Source organism: Pteropus alecto, unplaced genomic scaffold (assembly GCF_000325575.1).
Source record: "Pteropus alecto unplaced genomic scaffold, ASM32557v1 scaffold5, whole genome shotgun sequence".
NCBI classification, from domain to species: domain Eukaryota; kingdom Metazoa; phylum Chordata; class Mammalia; order Chiroptera; family Pteropodidae; genus Pteropus; species Pteropus alecto.
Window position 1 is genome coordinate 17,736,699 of NW_006441953.1, and position 23,546 is coordinate 17,760,244.

Consider the following 23,546-nt stretch of genomic DNA (forward strand, 5'->3'; position numbering starts at 1 on the left):
ATAGATGTCAAATTATAATGTACATCCGAAAATTATATAATTGTATTAACCAATGTTACCCCAATAAACTTAAAAAAAAAAATTGCTGACCTCTGCAGAGGCAATAAAAAAATAAAAGGATTGTAAAAGAAAAAGTTGCAAAACAGAATGAATAATGACATGCTACATTTTTTGACCAATTAAGTTTATTCCTGGTTGACATTTAACAAAGGTTTTCTTTTTTAAAACTCTTCCTCAAATTTGAACTCTTCTCACTTTTATTTCGGAATGTTCCCCCCACCCTCGCAATAAAAAAAACCATGGAGCTGCCCCATTTCTGTCAGATTCCAGCAGTTACAAGTCTTTCACACCATCTCAGACAATACTTTTCAAAGTGAGTTCCACAACAGTTATGATGTGCAACGAAGAGGACCCAACTCAAAGAAGTTTAAGAGAAACTAGATCAAATACAGTGAAACCAATTCTTTTACCACAGGACTGAAAACGATAATCTGGAGACATTGCCAACAAACTCTCTAACACTAATGAAACATTAAGGCAGCTACACTAGGTTTCTACAACGATGGTACAGGTCACGTCCCTAGGAGAACGCCAGCAAATCTCATTTCATTTCCTCCTTATAATAAAAGTAAAAGTAAACTCGCATAAATCTGTGGAAGTAAATATATAGACAAACTGCTTCAAATCCTGTCACACAGCCAAGAGACAAATCCTTTCAAGTTCTGATAAACTCTTCATGGTTTTTATTCCCCCTCCCAAATAGACAGGTGGTTACACTGTAAGGATTGGGTCACCAGCACTTCTGTGTTTTATTATTTTAAAAGTTTACTTGGGACATAAACCATTTTACAACTTACTTAAGGCTTTATAGTCTGTAGAGAAAAATCTGAGACTTGAGGATTTTGAGAACATGTAACAGTAGCGGTACTAACATTCAAAGAGAGGTCATCATCTTGGTTAAGATTTTTTGCCTAGTTTATCCGAACTTGGCTCTGTGAATCTCAGGGACCATGCAGACACTTTCGATTCTATCCCGTTTTCTTCTTCCCCCAAATTGCCCTACAAACATATGACTGGCCTAAGAAAAGTTGACTATTAGTTGTAATCACTTTTATATAAATTATTTACTGTACATGAACTAATTACTAGACTAATACTATATAAAGCAAAAGTCACACATTACTATTAATGTAGATTAACATTATGGTTTTATTTTACTATAAATCTAAATTCATTTCATGTCTACTTAGTATACATGGTGTTTGTTACTTCATGGTTGTCTCATGATAAAGTAAAAGGAGAATCCATGACTAGGTTAAAGTGACTACTAGAAAAGGGCCAAAACAGACATTAATCTGACCTAAGTCAATAATATAAAAAGTGAATGGTTCGATTCTCTTGTCACAAACGAAGGGGCTAAATCATAAACAGGCATAGTAAACAGTAACGTTAGCTTTATAATCCAGGGTAGACAAGGAGAATACATTGTTTTAAGAGTCTCATTAGGCACTGGTAAAATATTTCAAAATTGCATGCTATGGAAGAAAAAGAGATTCAAAAAGAAAAAAATGGGGGCTTGCTTAAAGTCAATGGAATCCCAAAATTAATATACAGTACTTATAAAATAAATATAACCCACAGTGATGTGAACAGATACGGAGGCTATTTCTTAACTATCACCTTAGGATGTTATTACTTACTCCAGGTAACCTTCAAATGAAGCCAATAAGGAACTTCAGAAACTGAGTTTTTTCATAGTCTGACCAAAGCAGTAATGGAGGTATGTACAAGTACAGTGAGAACAAAGAGGGGTGGCAGTGAAACCGACAGGGGTGGGGCTTCCAAAAAAAGTGTTAGTTCAAGTGACCGATAAAAGGTTTTTCAGCAGAGAAAACAAAATAGTTCAAAGGATTACAGAGAACCTTAAAGAAATTTACCTGATAAAGGAAATCCTGATACTAAATGAATTCAAGCAAAAGCATGAGATACTAATTTGCAGTGTTGTAGAGGGGAAGAAAGTTAAGACTATATGCCTGTGAAGGCTGCTTATAACACAAGAGTCTTCAAGATTCCAGTTCTAACCTTTTGGTTATTGACAACAGGGCAAAGTCGCTTAGTAAATACATGGGGTATTAAGCTGAATAACATCTATGTATTTCTAAAGCATGTAGTACAGTCCTGCTGTAGTCATGACTTCAGAACTCAGAACTACTCTTATACAGGGACAGGCACACTCATTGTGATCCCTTCAGCATTCTGGAAATTGCCTAACTGCACTGCAACTAATGTTTTCATTGATGATAACAGGCTCAAAATTACAAAATAAGAAGTCTCCACAATAAAAGAACAATTATTTTCATACGTTAGTATAAGATCTGGTTATTCTCTTTTGTTTTTGAATCCAGTCAGTTATACCTGTGAGCCAAATTAAAGGGACTATTTCAAGACAGTGGAACATCCTTAAGAGTTAACACTCAATTTCTATCATAAATATTTCTGAAAGAATACAGTATTTTTTTTTAAAAAAGTGAAACCATAGTAATGCTGAATAGTACATAATGTTAACTATTCTTAATCAAAAATTTAAACTCTGTGTATGTATAATTGTGCTTAGAACACTATCCCCAAAATATCAATCTCTAAATAACAAGATATTTTTTCAATATTGGTTAATTTGGAAGATGGGGGTAAAAACAGAATAGGGTAGGTTTAAAAGATTTTTTTTTTTTTTACAGGGAAAGAAACCCTCTCTGAATTAAATTCTCCACCCCTGCCCATACACATACCACAATGGGAAGAGACATAAAATTCCTTTGAAAATATTTTTGATCAAATAAAAGACACTAAAATTTTCCTAATAGGAAAAACTCTTTAAAGGAGAAATAAAAAAACATGGTTAAAAAGAGCCAGAAGGGACTTAAATGTGCTATACTATCACAAGGGAAAATATCCTGATTTTTAACTTTGCATTCAAAATTAAATTCTTATCACAGAATTGGTCACTGATTTTACATTAAAATTTTCTGTTTTATACAAACTGTTTTTGCTAAATTTGGTTTATTCTAGCATTGATAATAAAGAATAAAAATTTGTAAGTTTGCCCTCCTTAAGAAACTTTAAAAGAAAGTTCACCCAAACTCTCCCCAGAAGATACACTAATTTTTTTAAAGGTATTTTTAAAGAATAAAAGCTACTAAAATTTTTTACAGCTTTACTGAGATTTAATTGAAATAAAACACATTTATTTTCAAGTGTACAATCTGGTAGGTTTTGGCATACGTATACATTATCACCAAAATCCACGTAAAGATAGTCATCATTCTCAAATTTCTCTTCTGCCTCTTTATAATCCCTCCTCCTGTCTCTCCCCACTCCCATAAAACCACTGATCTGGTTTATTGATTACTCTGCGTTGTCCAGAATTTTATAAAAGTGGAACCATACAGCATGTACTCTTCTTTTACTATTTTTTTAGAATATTAAGCATAATCATCATAAGATTCACCTGTGCTGTGTGTATCAATAGTTTATTCCTCTTTATTGAATAGAAATGCATGTAGGATAGACTGAAAATTGTTGATCCACTTATGTGTTGGCAGGTATTTGGGTTATGCCTGTATGGCTACTACAACTAACACTACCACTAACAACTGTATTCAAATCTTTGTATACACGTTTTAATTTTTCTTGACTAAATATGTAAGAATAAAATAAATGGCTGGGCCATATGGCGGGGGTCTTTAACTTAAGAAAGTGCCAAATTATTTTCCAAAGTTATACTATTTTGTATACTCACTCCAGTGTAGGAGGGTATGTTGTTCCTAATAGGTATATAGTGGTATCTCACTGTGATCTTAATTTACATTTCTCTAATGGTTATTTGCCATATGTATATATTGCTTAGAGAAGGATCTATTAAATCATTTTCCTATTTAATAAATGAGTAATTTCCTTATTATTGACTTTGAGAGTTCCTTTCATAATCTGAATGAATGCCTTATTCCTAATTTTGATGAGGTAAATCAAAGTCTTTCTTCCATAGATATGCTTTTGATGTTATATCTAAGAAATCTTTGATTAACCCAAGGTCACAAAGATTTTCTCCTTTAATGCTGTATAATTTAAAGTTTTAGTTTTAGGTCTATTTCGAGCTAATTTTTATATATGGTTTTAGGTATGAATCATAGTTATTTTGTGTATATAAATAGCAAGAGCATATGGATATCCAATTGCTCCAGAATTCTTTGTTAAAAACCCTTTAACTATAAATTGCCTTTCCACACCTTGATTGAAAAATATGTATCTCAAGGATAATTTCCATTCACTGCTCTGTTACAGTGATCTACTTGGCTATCTTTACACCAATAATCTTGATTACTGTAGCTTTATATCAAGTTTTGCAATCAGGTAGTACGAGTTCTTGCTGCTTTTTTTCAAGTTTGTTTTGACTATTCTAGGTCATCTGCATTTCCATTTAAATTTTAGAAACAGCTTTCAACTGCTACAAAAAGCCTAATGGGATTTTCATTGAAATTATATTGAATCCATAGATGATTTTGGAAAGAAGTGACCTTTAAACAATGTTGAGTCTTCTGCTCAAAGAATATTTATTTAGGATTTTGAGTTCTCTTCAGGAATGTCTGGTGGTAGTTTTCAGTGTATAGTTTTAGTACAGTAGAGTTTTAGAAAATCTGTTAGATTTTTCTCTGAAAAATTACATATTTTTGATGCTACTGTAAATAGAATTATTTTTTCAATTTTAATTTCCCACTATTCATGACTAGTATGGAAAATAGTATATTTTATATATTGATCATGTACAACCTTGTTAAACTCACTTATTAGTTCTAGTAGTTTTAAAGACTCTGTAGAAGTTCCTATATAGATAATCTTGACGTCTGCAAATAAAAAGTTTTACTTCTTTCTTTCCAATCTGGTCGCCTTCCATTTCTTTTTCTGGCCTTATTGTACTATACAGAAACTTTACTATAATGCTACGAAAGTGCTGAGAGTGGACACCCTTGCATTGTTCCTGATCTTGAGAGAAAACATTCAGTCTTTCACAATTAAGTATGCTGCTAAATATATTCTTTTTCATGTGTATCTTTTATCAAAATAAGGAAATTCCATTCTATTCCTAGTTGGATGAAATCCCTTGAGATGACTATATGATTTTCCTTTTTTGTTCTGTTAATATATTGAATAACACTGACTGATTTCTATTTCTGAGATAAATCTCATTAGGTCATAATGTATTATCCCTTCCACATATTGTTATTTATTTTGAAAATTTGTTAAGACTTTTTACTCTATGTTCACAAGGAATATTGGTCTATAGTTTTATTTTCTTGTATGTCTTTGCTTTTAATAACACGGCAATGCTGTCCTCACAGAATGAATTGGGAAGTATGTGCCGCTCTTCGATTTTCTGGAAGAGTATATATAGATGACATGATTTATTTCTTAAATGTATGGTAGAGTTCAACAGTAAAATCATCTGAGCCTGTAGTTTTCTTTGTGGGAAGACATATAATTACAAATTCAATTTCTTTAGCTAAAAGGGCTGTTTCTTATTGAGTAAGCTTGAGCAGTTTGCTAGTTTCAAGAAATTTGTACATTTCTTCAAAAGTTGTAAAATTTATTAGCATAAAGTTATTTATAATATTTGCTTGTTATTCTTTAAATATCTGTAAAATCTGTAGTGATGTCACCTTCCTCATTTTTGACAGTAATCTGTACAGAATCAGATTTCCATTGGATATGACTGTCCTGCTTTGAAGGAGTTCTTTAACATTTATTGTAGCTCATGCCTGTTTGTGATTATTTTTTAGTTTTTTATGTCTAAAAAGGTCTTAATTTTGCCTCCACTGAGTATAAAATTTTAGGTTGCTATATTTCTCTCCTTGGGTACTTTAAAGCTCTTGCTCTACTGTCTTCTACCTAGCAAGGTTTCAGATGAAAAACCTCCTATCATCCTTATTTTTGCTCCTCTGTATATAATTTATCTTTCTTCTCTTTTGCTTTTAACATTTTCTCTTTATCACTGACTTTAAGCAATTTGATTATCATGTGCTTCAGTGTAGGTTTTGCACTTGGGGTTCACTGAGTTTCTTGGAACAGTTTTCATCAAATTTAAAAAATGTTCAGCTGTTATTTCTTCACATATTCTTTTAGTTATAACCTCTCTTCCTTTAATGACTCCAATTACATGTATCTTAATCCTCTGGAATAAAAAACACAGCTCACTAAGCATATTTTTTTTCAGACTTTTCTCTAAGGGATTCATTTTGGATAGTTTCTATTGCCATGTCTTCAAGTTCACTAATCTTTCATTAGTGGTGTATTTCTGCAATTAATCCCATCGAGTGTATTTTTCTCATCTTAAGTACTGTATGTTTTTCATCTCTAGAAATATGATCTGTATCTTCCCTTTTTTTTATCTTCCATGTTCTCTCTTTAACTTGTTTAATCTCTCCTCTAGCTCAGGGATATGCAATTAAAGCCTGAAGACCAAATCCAAACTATCACTTATTTTAGAAATAAAGTTGTATTCTAGTATACAGACTCATCCATTGGTTTACATATTGTCTACATTTGGTTTTAGGCTACAACGGAGTAGTTCCAACAGAGGGTGTATGGACTACAAAAAACTAAACTTCACCACCTGACCCTTTAGAGAAAATTTCTGTAAACTCCTAATCTTAGCATCTTGAACATATATAAGATAAATATAACTGTTTTAATGCCTTTGTCTATCACCTGTGTCATTTCTGGGTTAGCTTTAACTGACTGGTTTTTCTCCTCATATGAATTCATATTTTCCTGCTTCTTAGTATGACTAGGATATTTTGATTGAATATTAAGACACAATGAATTTTACCTTTTTGAGTGCTGGATATTTGTCTATTCCTATAAATATTTTTAGCTTTGCTCTGGTACAGTTATTTGGGAAGAGTTTGATCCTTTCAATCTTGCTTTTAAGTTGTTAGATGAAACCAGAGCAACATTTAATCTAGGCCTAATTTTGTACCACTACTGAAGCAAAACTCTTCCGAATACTGAATACTCTAGTCCATGTGCTGTGAATTATGAGATTTTTCCACACTGGCTATTGAGAACAGGTACAATTTGTAGTACTGAGTGAACTTTAGAAATTCTTGCCTCTAATTCTTTGGGTTGGTTCTCCTCCACGTCCCCAATCTTGGGTAGTTTCCTCACACACATGTGCTGATCAATACTCAGCTGAAGACTGAGGGAACCTCTGCAGATCTCTGGAACTCTGTGTAGCACTTTCCTCTCTACTTCTCTGCCCTGGAAACTCTAGCCACCTTGGTCTCTCTCGATTCCCAACTCCATCACTTCAAGGTGCTTACTAGGCTCCACCTGGATTTCCCTCCTTATATCACATCCTGGAAACTCTCTCCAGACACTAAGCTGGAGCAATCGCAGGGCTCACCTCATTTGTCTCCTGTCTCTCAAGGATCACTGTCCTTTCTTGCCTGCCGTCCAATATCTTGAAAACCGCTGTTTCATATATTTTTGTCCAGGTTTTTAGTTGTTTCAGGCCGAAGAGTAATTCCAGTCCCTGTTACTCCATCTTGGCCAGAAGCAGGCAGTCCTAAAAGCTACTAAAATTTTCCAAACAGGGATAACTGCTTAAAGGGTAAATGGAAAATCATAATAAAGTAGATGGGGCCTAACTATATTATTGTATATATTTATGGAAAGGAATTTTTCCTTATATTTATTATCATTGTCTTGATTGCTATTTTTATAGAGGTATCCATTAAAGTAACTAATTTATTCATCAAAATATATTTTATTGTTAGGAGTCACTCCAACCTACTGCTGTTGGTAATGAAATAAAAATATGTATCTATTAAATTTTAAATTTCAAAATGTCTATATATGTGAATTAAGCAATTCCACTTAGAATTCTTTCAAGACATATAAAAATAAGTAATTAAAAATATTATTTACATGGACTTGTAAGACAAGTTATATTTTCTAAGCCCACTTGATCTGGAATATTTATGTAATATCTTTTTTAAAAAGTTTTTAAAAAAAATATTGAAGCTAATTTCAAACTTAAGGAAAAGATGCAAAAGTAATATAAAGAATTCCTAGTCCCTTTCCCCAGACTCTTCAAATTTGTTAACGTTACCATATTTGTACACTACATTTTAAAACTATTTAATAGCACACTATAGACATAAAGCCCCTTTACTCAAAATACTTCAGTGTTTATTTCTTAAAACAAAGACACTCTCTTATATAATCACAATGCGATTATCACTGATACAGTATTTGTATCCGCAGGTTTTACTCAACATGTTGCTATTTCCCACTAATGTTCTTTATTGGGAAGAGGAGAAGGAGCAGTGTTGAGAAACTACCACCATCAAGCCAAATCAGGATAGCCATCAGTTTTTCAAAATTCAGTTGAGTTGCAAAAGATGTGCAGATGTTCATTTATATGTTTTCTATGGCTGATTTGGGGATAAACGAAGAGTTGAAAAGTCACAAAAGACTCAGTATGGCTCAAAAAGCCCAACGTTTCTTAACTGGCCCATTACAGAAAATGTTTTCCAACTCCAGCTTTAGAGCAAAAGAAACTTTTCTCCTGGTCTAGGATTTAGTTGAACTTAGTTGTCATGTCTTGTTGGTCTCCTTTAATCTGGAATTCCTATCTTTGTTTTTCATGATCTTGAAAATTCTAAAGAGTAAATGCCATTAATTTTATAGAATGTCCCTCATTTATGCCTGTTTGATGTTTACGCATTATAGCAACAACCCTATAAAAGTGATATGTGTCCCTCTCAGGATGCACATAATATTTATTTGTCCATTACTGGTGGTGTTAATTTTGATCACTTAATTAAGGTGGTATCTGCTAGGTTTCTCCACTGTCATGTTATTATTTTTTGCTTTATAATTAATACATGCTTTGTGAGGGCACACTTAGAGACTACGTAAATATTTTGTTTCTCATTAGATTTTAAACCAATAGTTTAAGCACTCATTAATGATTTTTTGCCTGAAACAATTAACATTGTAGTGGTTACCAAAGTATGATTTTCTGGTTCCATCATTCCTTCTACATTAGGTAGATTTCTTCTGTACGGAAAAGCTATCTCCTCTCTTCTATTTACTGAATCATTTTTTAACTTGCTGTAGACTTCTAAATTGTCATTATATGGGTTTGAATCCATTACTATCATTATTAATTTTGATGATCAAAGTGCCTATGATTTGGCTACAGGGAGCCTCTTCAAGCTGGCTCCCTTTGAGTCCTTCTGGCATGTTCCCATCATTCTCTGAGTACAACAGCCTTTTAAAAGTGGAAATAACCCAAATGGCTATCAATATGAAATGTAAAATAAAAGCAGTGTGAAGACAATGTAGAGAACGAGGCAAAAGATATACAATTAAGAGGTATTAAAAGATATAGAACAATGGTCAAGTATGATGTCAGACTTTAAAAAGGAAAAAAAAATGACAGGCGTGTTTTATATGTATACAATTTTCTTAAAAGATACTAACAATTCAGTGCTAGCATTAACTCTAGGACTAAAACTGTGAAACTGAGTGTCTTACTTTTTATTTTACAACCACTGACTGTCAGAACTTTTTAAAATCATTTTCAATACTTTTAAATTTAATATTTCTAACTAAAATATTTATAGACTCATTAAAAATGGGTAAAATCTTTGGTTTCCTATAGAATTCTTTTCTAAAAGCAATTATTAAGTGTCTTCAAGAGCCACTTAAAAATCAACAAATTGTGATAAGCTAAATGCCGCTAAATATAGCAAGCTATCTTTACATAGCAGCCTGTGTTATATTAACTACATAATATCCAAGATTAATTGTTCAAAGGTTTCAATTTCCCCTTTGAACTCCATCCTCTTATCCTGTTTTCTTGTTTTGTTTTGTTTTTTGGTGAGGGGGGAATGTGGGATAGGGAAGATGGTAATAAGCTTATAATGTAGATACCAATATTTCATAAACTTATTTTCAAGAGGACCTAATACAGTTTCTAAAATGATAGGATCTAATACTTTTATGAAATGTTTGGGTGAAAGGCTAATATAATGCTTACCTAGTGAGCCGTTTAGGTGGAGGTCGCTCACCAAATTTTCTGGAAAAAATAAGAAAAAAAAATTAAATAGGCTGTATGTAATCCTCCTCAGCCAGCGTTTTAGGAACCATGAAATCTCCCCTATAATGTATACTTCACCCCTACTGAAGACCAGTGTGAAGAGAAATCCTCTAGTAAACATCTATACCCAGAAATAACAAAATACTTTAAAATGGTTCCTAACCAAACACAACACACCCTAAGTGGACCTTACACATCCACTATGAGTATGCAGCACACTGTTTAGATGTGTGCTAGGTACCTTTCAGACATCCTGCAAAAAAAACCACTAACCAAAGACTTTCATCTCACACAATCTGCAGCACCCAGGAAAATCCTCACAGCTCAAGAGGTAGAGCAGCGTTCACAAGGGTTTATCAGGTGCTGGCACTATGCTATACATTTTTTATATATTATACTCTTTAATCATTATAAACTAATTCCATAAGGAACATACTGGCCCATTTCTAAAGATGTAGAAAGTGACATGCACAATGTCACAAAGCAAATTAAATGGCAGGCAGAGTCAAAATTTAAACCTAGATGTCGACTACTTCACTAGCTTATGATTCAGCACCCTTCAAAAAGAAATTGGCTAAATGAACTAACAGAACTGGTTGGGAAAGGGGCAAAGAGAAATGCACGCGCAAAGACAAGAAAGCATAATTTAGGCTGGAATTAGAATGCAGCATTGATGTTAAAAGAAAGGCTCTAGAGTAAGATTGGCTGAGTTCAAATCCATGATTTGGTATTTACTTGCTGTGTAACCCTAAAGTTACCCGACTTTCTAGACCTCAGATTCCTCATCTGTAAAAAGGGAACAAGGGTTATACTTACATGAAGAGTTGCTAAAAGGATTTAATGTGTTAATATACAGAAAACACATTAGAATAGTGCTTGAAATGCAGTAAGTGCTCAATAAATGTTAGTGATTACAGTTGACCCTTGGACAACATGGGTTTGAACTGCACATGTCCACTTATACATCGGTTTTGTTTTGTTTTGTTTTTTCCCAATAAATAACGTAAATGTATTTTCTTATGATTTTCTTAACAACATTTTCTTTTCCCTAGCTTACTTTATTCTAAGAATACAGTAAATAATACACAGAACATACAAAACATGTGTTAATCGAATGTTTGTTATTGGTAAGGCATCTGGTCAACAGCTGGCTATTAGTAAAGAGTTTAGAATATCAAAAGTTATACTCAGATTTTTGACTGTGCAGGGGAATTGGTACCCCTAACCCCCATGTTGTTCAAGGGTGAACTGTATTACTCCTTTTTAGTTACAAATAGTTAAGCTAAAATAACAAAAGAAGTCAATTGTGATGTTAAGAAAGACAGGTTTAAGAAGAAGAAATTAATTCTTAAGTGATGACCTATTTCCTTCAAAATAGGAAGTGAGGTCTTCTGAAACAGATGATGGAGGTATAGCACTTGAAGAAACAAAACCAAGAGAATTTTTTAATTTTCTTTTTAAATCAAGGTTGTGGTTATTAAACAGGTTAAGTAGCTTGTCCATAATCAGTTATAGGCTGTAGACCCTAATTTGACTTAAGATTTCTCTATATTTGTGATGTTCCATAAAATTATTAACTTTGATGATAAAAGTCTTAGAATCCCATGCAGTTCATTTCATAGAGTAATTTAATGCTATGTGACATTGTTTACGATCTCATAATTTTCAAGCAACGGGTGTCTGTGACTTTGAATACTTTGGTGTTTTCATTAACTCTGAAATATTGAAAAGTGGCTTTAACTGAAGCAACCCCAAAAAATGAGTAAATAACCCACATTTTTTGTCAGAATTATTTATTATTAATTTTCTTTGATTCCATCCTATAAGATATTCCAATTGTAAAAAATCAAAAAACAAAACGCGATGTTTTACTAGTAACATTAGCAAGGCTGCTGAAGACTATAGGTTTAATAACACTAAACTGTTGGCTAATCCATGAATTACAATTATGGAATCAAAGGTAAAAATCTACTCTTGAATCTTTTTTTACAGGAGTTTTCTGAACCTTTGAAACTGATTAAATGTAGCATTATAGTATATGATTAAAATAAAACTGTCTTGCTAGATTAGATATAAAACAAACATGTTTAAACCAGTTCACCAAAAAAACCAAGTTTAAAACACTTCTTTGCATAAATATTTTAAAAGCAGAATAATATTTTATAAAGAGAAACAAAGTGGGGTGTGGCCAGAATCTACCTAAGGGCTTAAAATGGTGGAAATTTCAGAGAGAGACAGTCAACAAATGAGATAAAAACTTCTACTAACACCCCAACCATCAAGCACGCTCTGGGATCTAACACTGGATTAACACAGTGTTATTACGTGTCTAGTAGGAGACCCACTGCACTCAAAATTCAAGTGTCAACTGTTTTTTAGTGCTTTCAAAATTAGATTCACAACTTAATGTTAACTATGGTCTTCTTTGGACATACCTAGTAGATAAAGTCAACAATTAAATTACATAGCATGCTTGTACAACTTCCCTCCTGCCCCCTTAGGAAACATGAGCAAGAGAACTCAACAGTTTGCCTGCTGAGCATTTCAAAATGATACATCATTCCATTTAGGTGTCATCCTCAGGCTAGGAATCTTTTAAATCTTAATAAGATCAAGTTGCTTCTTCAGTACATAATGAAGCAGCTAATAATTTTTGTGTGCAACTCAATCCTCTCTTTAATGCATATGCCATCATATGTCTATTTATCTCATTAAAACTAAACGGTTACTGCATCTATTGGAATGGGAAAATAGGTTTTCTGAGAAAATTCATGAAAGCCTTTAGTAGGTTTACAATGAATAATTCTTAGGGTCACAATTGAACTAAATTCTAATTATTTAATAAAATTCATAGGTCTACACATTAACAATTTGGTACTATATGCATTCTGCACATATCAAGATGTATTTTCCACTACTCATCTTATGTGCAACCAACAAATAAACTTCAAGAATTATCTACTATAAAAAGAACGTCCATCTTTAATCACAAACGACATAAGAAAATTCATAATTTAGTATTTATATTAGACAATTAAAATAACCTATTTTTCAGCAGAAACGAAAACAGCTATCAATCATTCAGAGACTGATTATCATTTAAAGATTAAGTTCTGTCTCCCTCTTGCAACAGGCAATAGTGAAATAGGCAGGTACAAATTTTTATCTTTATTTGAATTATACTTTAAAAACAAGTGTCTTATCAACATGATCTGGGTTGACAACTGAACCAGAAATAAGCTGGACTAAGTTTAGACCACTTCTATGTAAGATTCTTTTCATAATAGGTCTATGGTATATGTAACATTGCAAAAAAATCTAAATCCTTAAGTACCATAAAAACACTCAATATTATGAAATACTGAGTTAATTCCTCACACTAAGAGTCACTGCTATCCAATTTATCTTTTTATATTATAGGCTGTCCAATCTCATTTGCATGAGGTTTCTCAAATTTTATGCATACTAATAAAACATAGTTCTGATTAAATGTAATGATCAAAACAGTTATATATTTAAAGGAAAAAAGTTATGAATCTGGTCTGTTTTTTTAAGTAACAAGCAAAAGTTAACAATATAAAGTTGATTATATTCCAACCCATGTCCATTCCTTCTTTTTCTGTTCTATAAACTTTTCCCTCAGATTGGGCCAGGCAAACAAAACACGAAAATCTATATGTCATCATTACCTAGTAATGATCATATAATACTATGGTTCAAGAAAATTTACATTATCCAAAATATCTATCGTAAGTATAATTTGAAGCTAGCAAATTCATTTTACTTTATCTTCACTAGCTTTCCTTTTCTAAAATAACAATGATCTTTTATTCAAAATAAGAGCTGGGGAAATATTAATTATTGTAGTTAAATCTATTTTCATATACCTGGAAGTATGAAAAATTTGTAAAAAGTTGTCATTAATCATTAAACATAGTAATTCCTACCTGTAAACATTATTGAAATTCCCACTTATCCTCTAACCATTAAAATTTTCAAATAAGTTAAAAACTTGTATACACATTACACTTATATTCACACTTCCTTTTTGCTCACCATCTGTTAAGGAAGTATATGACCACAAACATATTGAAAACAAACATGATAAAACTTATCAAAACTTCACCATCTTAACACCTTTTTTCTCTCCACATTAGAAAATCAAGTCAAAAATCAAAAGGGGGGGAAACAAGAAAAAACTTTTTTGAATATACAACAATTTAGCAATTGTACTCCTACAAAACAGAAATCTGATATTATCTAGAATATTGTCTAGTAACATTAGAGCTTCGATTTTAAAAACAGCTCCCTGGAAAAGGCAGCTCAAGTTATGCAGGAAACTCTTCTGCCCTTGCATTGTGGAACTAAAAGTAATTTCTGTATTTTACAATTTTCCTGCTTAATGCAGAAATGAGATTAAAATAAGAAGATTAAAATAAATTAAGGTAATAAACTGGTGCAGTATTTGCAGGAAAAAAGTAGAAAAGAAAGCATAAACAATCTACACTCATAATTAAACCAAATTTTACACCAAATCTACTATAAACAGAACATAAATTTTATACAGTTCAAAAGTACTGGGATTTTTGAACCATGATTTAAGAAAGTGAAACAAAACAGCACTTAATTGGGGAAAATTTAGAAAACTGGTTCATAATCTCAAGGATGTATACATGATCATTCCACGAGTAGAAGGAAACAAATAGGTGATTTACATTATTACTATACTCTGTGAAAACATTTAACATGAAAAGCAAAACAATGGTATTAGGAAGCTGTTTAGTAATTTGCTCACAAAAAAAATACAAGAGGCCAATTAGAAAAGAATTGTCTCCAGATTCATTCAATCACCTAGTAGGGACGAAGTATAGGTACTTGGCATTCATCAGTGAACAAGAGACACAAAACCATGCCCTAATGGAACTTATATGCTATTAAGAAAAGTGGGACATTGACATATGTTCAAGATGTTCATCTACATGATTTATAAAAGTAAACAACCTAAATAATCTACCTACAGAATATGACTGAAGAAGTTAATATCTGATTGATTGAAAAAATATTTTTAAAGTAAATATGTAATTTATCTTTACTTTAAAAAGCTTATTCATTCTCTATCCATGGCATAAAACAGCCCATTAAGCTGCACAACTTTGAGCAAGGCATGTTGACTTTTCTCCTACTTCAATTACTACTTTTAAACCTGCTCTAACCTTAAGAACCAGGTGTAATGGTCCTTGGCTACTGTAACAAAGATGATCAAGGCATGATGTGTTCTCCTAGACTCTCATATTTATGTAACGTGTTTCTAATAGAACAAATATCCTATGGGGTAGATGTCAAAGACAAGCCATGCTTACAACTGGCCCTATCAGGCAGAGAAACATGTTCCCTTTCTTATTACAGATACTGTGTAGAACATTTGAAAAGCACTGTTGCCTTAATTTTTAAAATCCCTTTCTTCTTTTTTTTATATTTAGCACTGATATATTTATTAACATTTTTTATTTTATCCTTTTTTTCTAGTATTTGAAGGAAAACAGGTAATAGTTAAATAAGTGTGAACATGAACTCACGTATTCCTTATCTTTATTCATGTATGTTACCCTTTATAAATGATTAGCCAATCATTTTCTTATTTATTTTTTAAATTTAAGAAATGATTTTCCCTGCCCCTCGTGCTGTCTACCTCCCCCCTCCCCAGGTAATCATTAGTCTATTGTCCATGTCCATGAGTCTGTTTGTCCTGTTCATTTGTTATAAAATCCCTTTATTCTACCTTTTCTTTTTCATTTAAAAAAACTTTATAACAGTCTACAAGCAGTTTGTGTAAAGAAGCAGGAAGAGTGGAAAGCTATAAACGCAGGGTGTCTAAGACTACCATCTCCAGCTATTCTTAGCATCTAGTTTTTTAGGTATCTCCAATATTATTACCAGATTAAAAGTGCCTTTCCAAAAATCCATACGTGGGAAAAGATTTTCCCATGTTAAGTCAGCAATAAACCTCATTTCCAGATAGCACAGCTCAGATGTGATAACGCTAACATCCATTAATATCACATATGAAGATCTTGTGTGAAAATTATGCATCTTAAAATCTGTGGCCTCAACAAGAAGAGGCAGACGATGGGCAAACTACTCCAATTTCACGTATCAAGAGACTAAACTGGAATAAACTGACATCAAATGCCTCCCAATATGATGTGAATACAGTCAATAATATTGTAATAACTAGGTATGGTGTCTCCGATGGGTCCTAGAGTTATCGAGGCAATCACTTTGTAAGTTATATAAATGTGTAATTGTGTAATCGCTATGCTGTACACCTTAAACTAATATAATATTGTATGTCAATCAACTATAACTGAAAAACAAGAAAATTATTTAAAAAAACAAATGCCTCCTAATATGATGCATTAAAAAGAGCACAACACCACTTCTGTGATATTATACTGCCAAAAACAGCAGAGCCTGAATCTAAACATGAGGAAACATAAACCTAAACTGTGGAATAGTCAACAAAATAAACTATACTTTTAAAAGCAATCAAAGTTATGAAAGACAAACGAAAAACCAAGGAACTGGCCCAGATTAAAAGAAACTGAAGACACATGATAACTGACTACAACATACTATCCAGAATTTACTTCTGCTATAAAAAACACTATTTAGACAACTGACAAAATCTGAATAAAACCAGATGATTAGAGAACAGAATTATATCAATTTTAATTTTCTGATTTTGATAACTATACAGGGGTTATGTAAGAGAATGTCCTTATTTTTAGAAACACTAGCTTTAGTATTTAGGGCACAATGTCTACTTCTTACCTTCAAACGGTCCAGTTAAAATAAGGGGTGGCGCGGGGGGGGGGGGAGAGTGGGGGAGGGGGGGGGTGTGTGTTGGGGGGGGTGTGTGTGTGTGTGTACACAGAGGGATGTTAACACTTGTGGTATCTGCATGAACGCCTTTGTAATATTCTTGCAATTTTTCTGCAAAGTGAACTTATATCAGAATAAAAAGGTTTGTCTGATCTCAGAAGCTAAGCAAGGCAGAGCCTGGTTAGTACTTGAATGGGAGACCACCTAGGAAGACCAGGTGCTGTAGGCATTAAAAAAAAAAAAAAGAAAAGTTGCCCTAAGAAAGGCACTAATCTGATTAAGTTGCTGGCCACAGAAACTGGTGATGGTGACAAACCTATCAAAAAACATTAATGAGAGGTGACACGTAGAGACTCTATGGCTAGCTTTTATGTTCTTAAAAATATTTAAGAATCACTTGCTGTACATTTAAAGTCCGATAATACCCAGTGTTGGTTTACAGTGGAGAAACCAGGAACTCTCAAGTACTACTGAGAATTTAAATTTGTACAATCTTTTTGGAAAGCATTTTGACAATATTTATTATAATTCAAGATACATATTCCTTAGAATCCCTAACCACTGCAATTCTAGAAATTTATTATATAGGTAGACAATTTGTGACTGTGCAAAACTATGCATACAAAGATATTCAATAAAGCATTATCTGTATGAACAATTAAAAATTCATGTGTGCAGCACCTCCCAAAAAAGCTAGCCAATTAATAGCATTAATTTTAAATGAGGAAATAAGATGTACATTTTCACCCCCTTCTCCAAAGTGCATATAAAAAACACACGCATACACCCTACACACAATTATCAGTGATAATGGTAGGCAACAGAAAAAATTCTATTTTGTTCTAAAATGCATTATATGGCAGATGTTTTATTCTTTACTAATTAAGTTTGGCTTAGGTAAATAGCAAAATGAAACTGCACTCCCTAGACATCAACTGAAGGCCACTCACACACAAATCTAGAATATAGGTAAGCTTAAAATAAAAATGGAAAAGACATATTAAGATTTTACCCTTAAAACTGACTTGAAATTATTACTGCTAAGGTTCGAAACTATTAAAAATTGCCATATCAACAAATATGTACAAATGGTTACCAAAAGGCATGAAAAAGAATGTCCACAGCATCATCAGGCTTCATAACTCAAAACTAGAAACAACCCAAATGACCATTGTCAAAGGATTAGATAAATTACCGAATAATCATACAAAAGAGGGCTATTCAGCAATAACAGTGAAAAAACTACTGCTACATTTGTAATGACGATCATTACTAGCAAAAGCCAATGCAAAAAGGTACAGAACATTACTAGCAAAAGCCAATGCAAAAATGAGTCTATGTATGTGAAATGCAAAAACAGGCAAAACTAATCTATAGTGTTTAACAGAATATGGGTTACCTTTGATAAGGAGGTACAGAGACTAGGATGGACTAACAAGAACAGTTTCTGGGGAGCTGGTAATATTTTTTTTCTTCATTTGTATAATGATCACAACTGTCTGTTCACTTTGTGAAAACATCACTTTACTGTACATTTATGATTTCTGTGCTCTGCTTTTCTTTAGGTATATTATTTTAATTTAGAAATATATTTATATTTATTTATATATAAGTTTTTGGAATGAATGGCAGGTTTTGAAAAAAAGCTCTTTCCTGGACTTTATTCCTACTATCTTCGAATTCTACTTTAACACCAAAATTTTAGAAGGCAGTGATTTCCAGTCCTTGCCTGCACCATTCTAGGATATATGTATTTCACATTTAAAAAAATTAAATATTAAGTCAATGAGGCTGTAAGTCCTGACAAAACTGGTTCTCTTTACTCTCCATCCAATCCAAATTGCAGATCAGCTATTCCAATAATCTTCTCTCCTACTTAATAGGCAAAAAATTAGGATCGCTATGGTCCTCTGTGACAAATCATCTATTAAAAAAAAATCACTAATTATGAAGTGTCATGGTAAAATACTGAGTATGTACTAGGATTAGAATGTTATTGTTAATTTTAAAAGTGGCTTTCCATCTCAACTAAAACTGAGATGAATAAGGAGAGAATGGTATAATTGTTTTCCTAGACTCTCGTTGCTTTTTCTTTCATTAACCATCTAAACGCACATTTAAGTGCCTATTGTGTGTCAGACACTGTACTAGACACTTGGAACACATAGCAGCAGAAACATGGTCCCTATCCCTACTGAACACACCGTAGTGGCACTACTGGAGGGCTGGCATCAGGCTACATACTGTGCATGCATATCAACTTCATATATATATCAATCTTATAAGGTAGATACCATTATCCTCATTATACAGATCAGAAAATCAGCTTAGAAACTATCTTGCTCAAGCTCACATTAAGCTCACATAATGGTGAATTTGGTTCAAAATATAACTGGAGTATAATGTTCATGGTTCCCCATATACTCTGCATTGAGATAGAATTTAATTGCAGTCCACTTCTGGATACTAACATGTGAAGAGGGTACCTAGGGTATAAATTTTTATGACAGAATTGTAAAGTGCCCTAATTGATCCTAAAACTTTCTATGATGTTCCATAGATTTGGTTTGCTTCAGTGAGGGGTCAACAAAAAACCTGAAAGGAAACCTTTTGTTACCTTCCCAATATTTCAGCTACTAAATTTTATGAGTAAAGGGTAAATTTTTCTTTGATTACTAGAAAGTGAGAAAAATGTTTTCTAAAGCTATAAATACATAAAATTCAGGAAATCTAAAGACATCTGCTGCTTTGGGAGCCACACCTTTGCTACTGCATACAAATAAATATAGACACATGTGTGGGCACATATGTGTATGTCATAAATTTGACAATTACTCTTGCATTTTTCCCTGCACAAGGGGAATATGCTACAATTGCAGTGGGAACTATGAAAGTCTAATGACTTCAGTGTTTACACTATCAATCATTTTCTACAAAGTACATTTTTTTCTGAGTTGAAAAGGACCAAGAAACTACACAGACATCTTCAGTTTAACAAAGAGGTTTTGCATTCTTTTTTTCTGTTGGTAGAAATTACAGACATAGTACCAGCTAACCACCATCAAACCATGTTTGGCCAATCTCCTTGACCGCCAAACCTCTAACACATAGCTTGGTACTCCTCCAGTATTTGAATTTGGCAGTGCATTTGCCTTTTATTTTCCCTTTAAATAATGCAGACCAAAACATTTATGGATGGGACTAATGCACGAAGGAAAGGCTACGATTCAGGTTGGTAAAGAGTTAAGCTATTTTAAAGAAGCCTGTCCCTAAAGGAAAAAAAATTAAAAATGACAATTACCAATTTAAAACATGTAAAATAGGACACTGAGTTAAAAGGGAAAATATTCAATAAACAAAAATAATGATCAAAATTCATATGTTTGGAATAGAGAAGAGCTTTCCAAAATGTTTCTAATAATACCATTTCTGCTTGTGTTAATACTCAAAACAATAAATTTCTTTTGAATTGTAATTTAGCTTTCTGTTATTACATCATATTATAATAATCAAACCTACATTTGTGGTAAAGCCAAAAACCACTCTGAAGAAGTGGTCTGAACCACAATTCAAAGCTTAAAGAATGGCTTTCTGCCAAAGTATCTGAACCATTAACCTGCCATGCTGCCTTCATGCACTGATAGGACCCAGAAAGCAGGCCCAGAAGGCTAGTAGGCACAGGGGCTCTGAAAGAGGAATACACACACTAGGCACAGGGGTTGATGATACAAAATCTGACAGCAAACTGCTTTGCTTTGGGTGGTGCTACAGACAGCATAATACTTCAACTAACATCTGAGGAGGCTCTGCTCAGTACAGGCAAAGGAAAAGTTCTGAATTCAGAATCACCATGAAGTGATTAAAGCATAGATCATCACTAACATGGTGGTGAAACACTAGTACAGGAAAAAAGGCCTTGGGAGCTTGAGGGTAGCAAACAAAATAAAGGTAAAAAGCCTCTAGTAGGTACAGACTTAACTTTCAGTTTGGGTCATTCACACAATGTATTTGATATTTTCCTGTGCTATGAATTTACACTAGGCAAACTGCAAAGCTGTTGTGTTACATAGTTAATTTACTAGCTAACTGTCTGGTAGTCAACTGCCCTACATCAAATGTTTAACTAGAAAATAGAATACTTATTCTTTAAAGATGAGCTTAGTTGTAGCAACTTATTTCTTAATGTTCCCTTTTCAACAACTTCTATACATACATATTCCTTTAAGACATGTGGTCTCTCTTCTCTACAGTATCTTGGACTTCCCTCATTCTTGCTTTCCATCACAAGCAATTCATTGACAGATGCCAACTGTATTCCCAAATTATCTCCTATATTTCCATTCCCTGATTCCATAAAGTTAGATGAAGCTCTCATTGCTACTTATAGCCAGTTTCCTAAACTGGCCTCATATACAGGCATACCTTGTTTTATTCTGTGCTACTTTACGGGGCTCCACAAATGTGGCACTTTTTACAAATTGAAAACAAGACCCTCCACCAGCAAGAAGATTACAACTCACTTTACTGCGGTGGTCGGGAACCAAACCTGCTCTATCTCCCAGGTATGCCTGTAGCAAATGACAAGGAGAGAATTCTGAGATGGCCTAAATTAAATTACAACAGGCCAGAGGGTGGAAGGAAGAGAAAATGGGGTTAATCGGTTACCAATTGCAGTGCAAAACCAACAAAAGACTGTTCACATTCCTTAGTGTGTGTTGGAACTGTTAAAGGTGGCTACTTTCTGAGGTTATCTAAAAAAAGACAACAGCCAAGAGCCATGGAACCCCAGAACCCTAGGAGCCTCCACTTCTTGTTTACATATGAGCTTTGCAGACTCCAATGCCCCATCCCCTTGCCCCACTTCACTTTCTCCCATCCCCTGTGTGCACGGTTAATGTAAATTCTTTCAGACCCACTTATATCTTTCTCTCCCCTACGTGACGTATAAAAAGCCTTGAAAAACTTCAGATGAGGGACATGTTTTTCTACCTAGCCATGCTGCTGGGGGTTAAGACTCCATGCTCCAAGACGGGTCTCTTTTTTTTTTTTTTTTCCCCGCTAGCAACTGCCTAATAAACTCTTTCTTTTAATAAAAAGCCTTTCATCTGTGGAAGTTAAAATTTCCGTTTAACACCAAATAGGCAGACTGCAAAAACAGACTATATCTCCTTATATATGCTCCCATTAATTCTCCTTATCTCTAAGAGGTAGGCATTATTTACAACCTAGAAGGGAAAACTGAAGCTCAGAATATCGTAAGGAAGAACTTTCCCCTACTGACCATACTAAGGTTGAAGATAACAAGACCCACATATAAATATACAAGAAAGCCATACTCTGGTCCTTAAGCCACTCTGCCTTCCAAAATAATGACTTTTTTTCTAATTCACTTATAAATCAATGACAATATACCTTTCGCACTAAAACAAACCACCTATCACATGAAAAAATATTTAATGTTTCAGAAAAATCACTTCTTAACCTGTAAACTATTTCTTGGCAAACCAAAACTGTTTAATCCCAAGGAGAAAATGCTGCAGTTATCTAACTAGAGAATATGAAAAATGCCACAAGGTTAAATAAACAGGAAAATCTGAATCTGTTAACAGTTATAGGAAATAATCAAATTCAGCTTTAAAAACTATAAGAATCCCAGAAACGAAGAAAATGCCACTGTTTCCGCAATAAACTAGAGATGCACAGTGGAGTTTTTAGACATAATTTGTATGCTGAGCAATCTTTTTTTTAATGACAGAAGTGTACATTAGAGAAATATGGCCAAGGCTCTAAGCTTGTATTATTCACATTAAAGTTGCCTTGAGTGAGTCCAATACTAACATCAAGTTTTCAAACGCAACTCTGTACACAGTATGGACTCACTAAATGAGTGAATCATAATACCATCTATTTAAAAACAAAAAAGTAACAAAAAATCATGGAATTATAGTTCTTAAACTATATTATTTAGATCAGCTATTGTGAATTAAACAATGATCATGAGCAAGGTGATCTAAAATGCATAGTAAGTTATTTTCTACAATACAGAAAAAAATTATATATAGCTCCCTAGATGAGTTGATACGAACTTTACAAATTTTACAATGAGGAGAAAAAGGAACTATTTACCAAGTCCAAAGAGCTAAAATGATGATTAATTTCTTCATCTTAATGAAAGAATCTACTTCCCCCCATGGAGAATGTCCTTCAAAGATACAATGCTATAGGTTACTGCTGTTACTTGCTCAACAGTATTAGTGTTCTTTAATAAGGCATGTTAACACTTCAAAAAGGTGACACTCCAGTATCTGACAAATTCTATGAAAAGTGGTATCAAAATCTAAGTGGGGTTACAAACAATACACCTGAAAAGAGGTTCTTAGAAGTTTACGTTCCTTCATGTAGTTTTGTTGAGTCTAATATGAAAAAAAATTCTGAGATGTTTTAAATTAAATTACAGTGGCTGGAGAGTGAAAGAGACAGAATTGTACAAAAGACTCACATT

At 33.2% G+C, this 23,546-nt stretch overlaps 1 protein-coding gene across 7 annotated transcripts in view; it reads right to left on the reverse strand.

Annotated features, from left to right (window-relative positions):
* The window catches only part of RBPJ (recombination signal binding protein for immunoglobulin kappa J region), a 96,470-nt gene that overhangs the window by 29,228 nt on the left and 43,696 nt on the right, over positions 1 to 23,546 (reverse strand). For 4 of the 7 annotated variants that reach the window (XM_006918949.3, XM_006918951.2, XM_015594986.2 and 1 more), the window contains one exon: positions 10,103 to 10,141. The exons of 1 other annotated variant lie outside the window; for it this stretch is intronic. In XM_006918949.3, coding sequence (XP_006919011.1) covers positions 10,103 to 10,141 — 39 coding nt within the window. Of the gene's footprint in view, positions 1 to 7,456; positions 7,629 to 10,102; positions 10,142 to 23,546 lie in introns of all 7 variants that reach the window. 2 more of the 7 variants (XM_015594989.2, XM_015594990.2) reach the window with 1 other exon arrangement.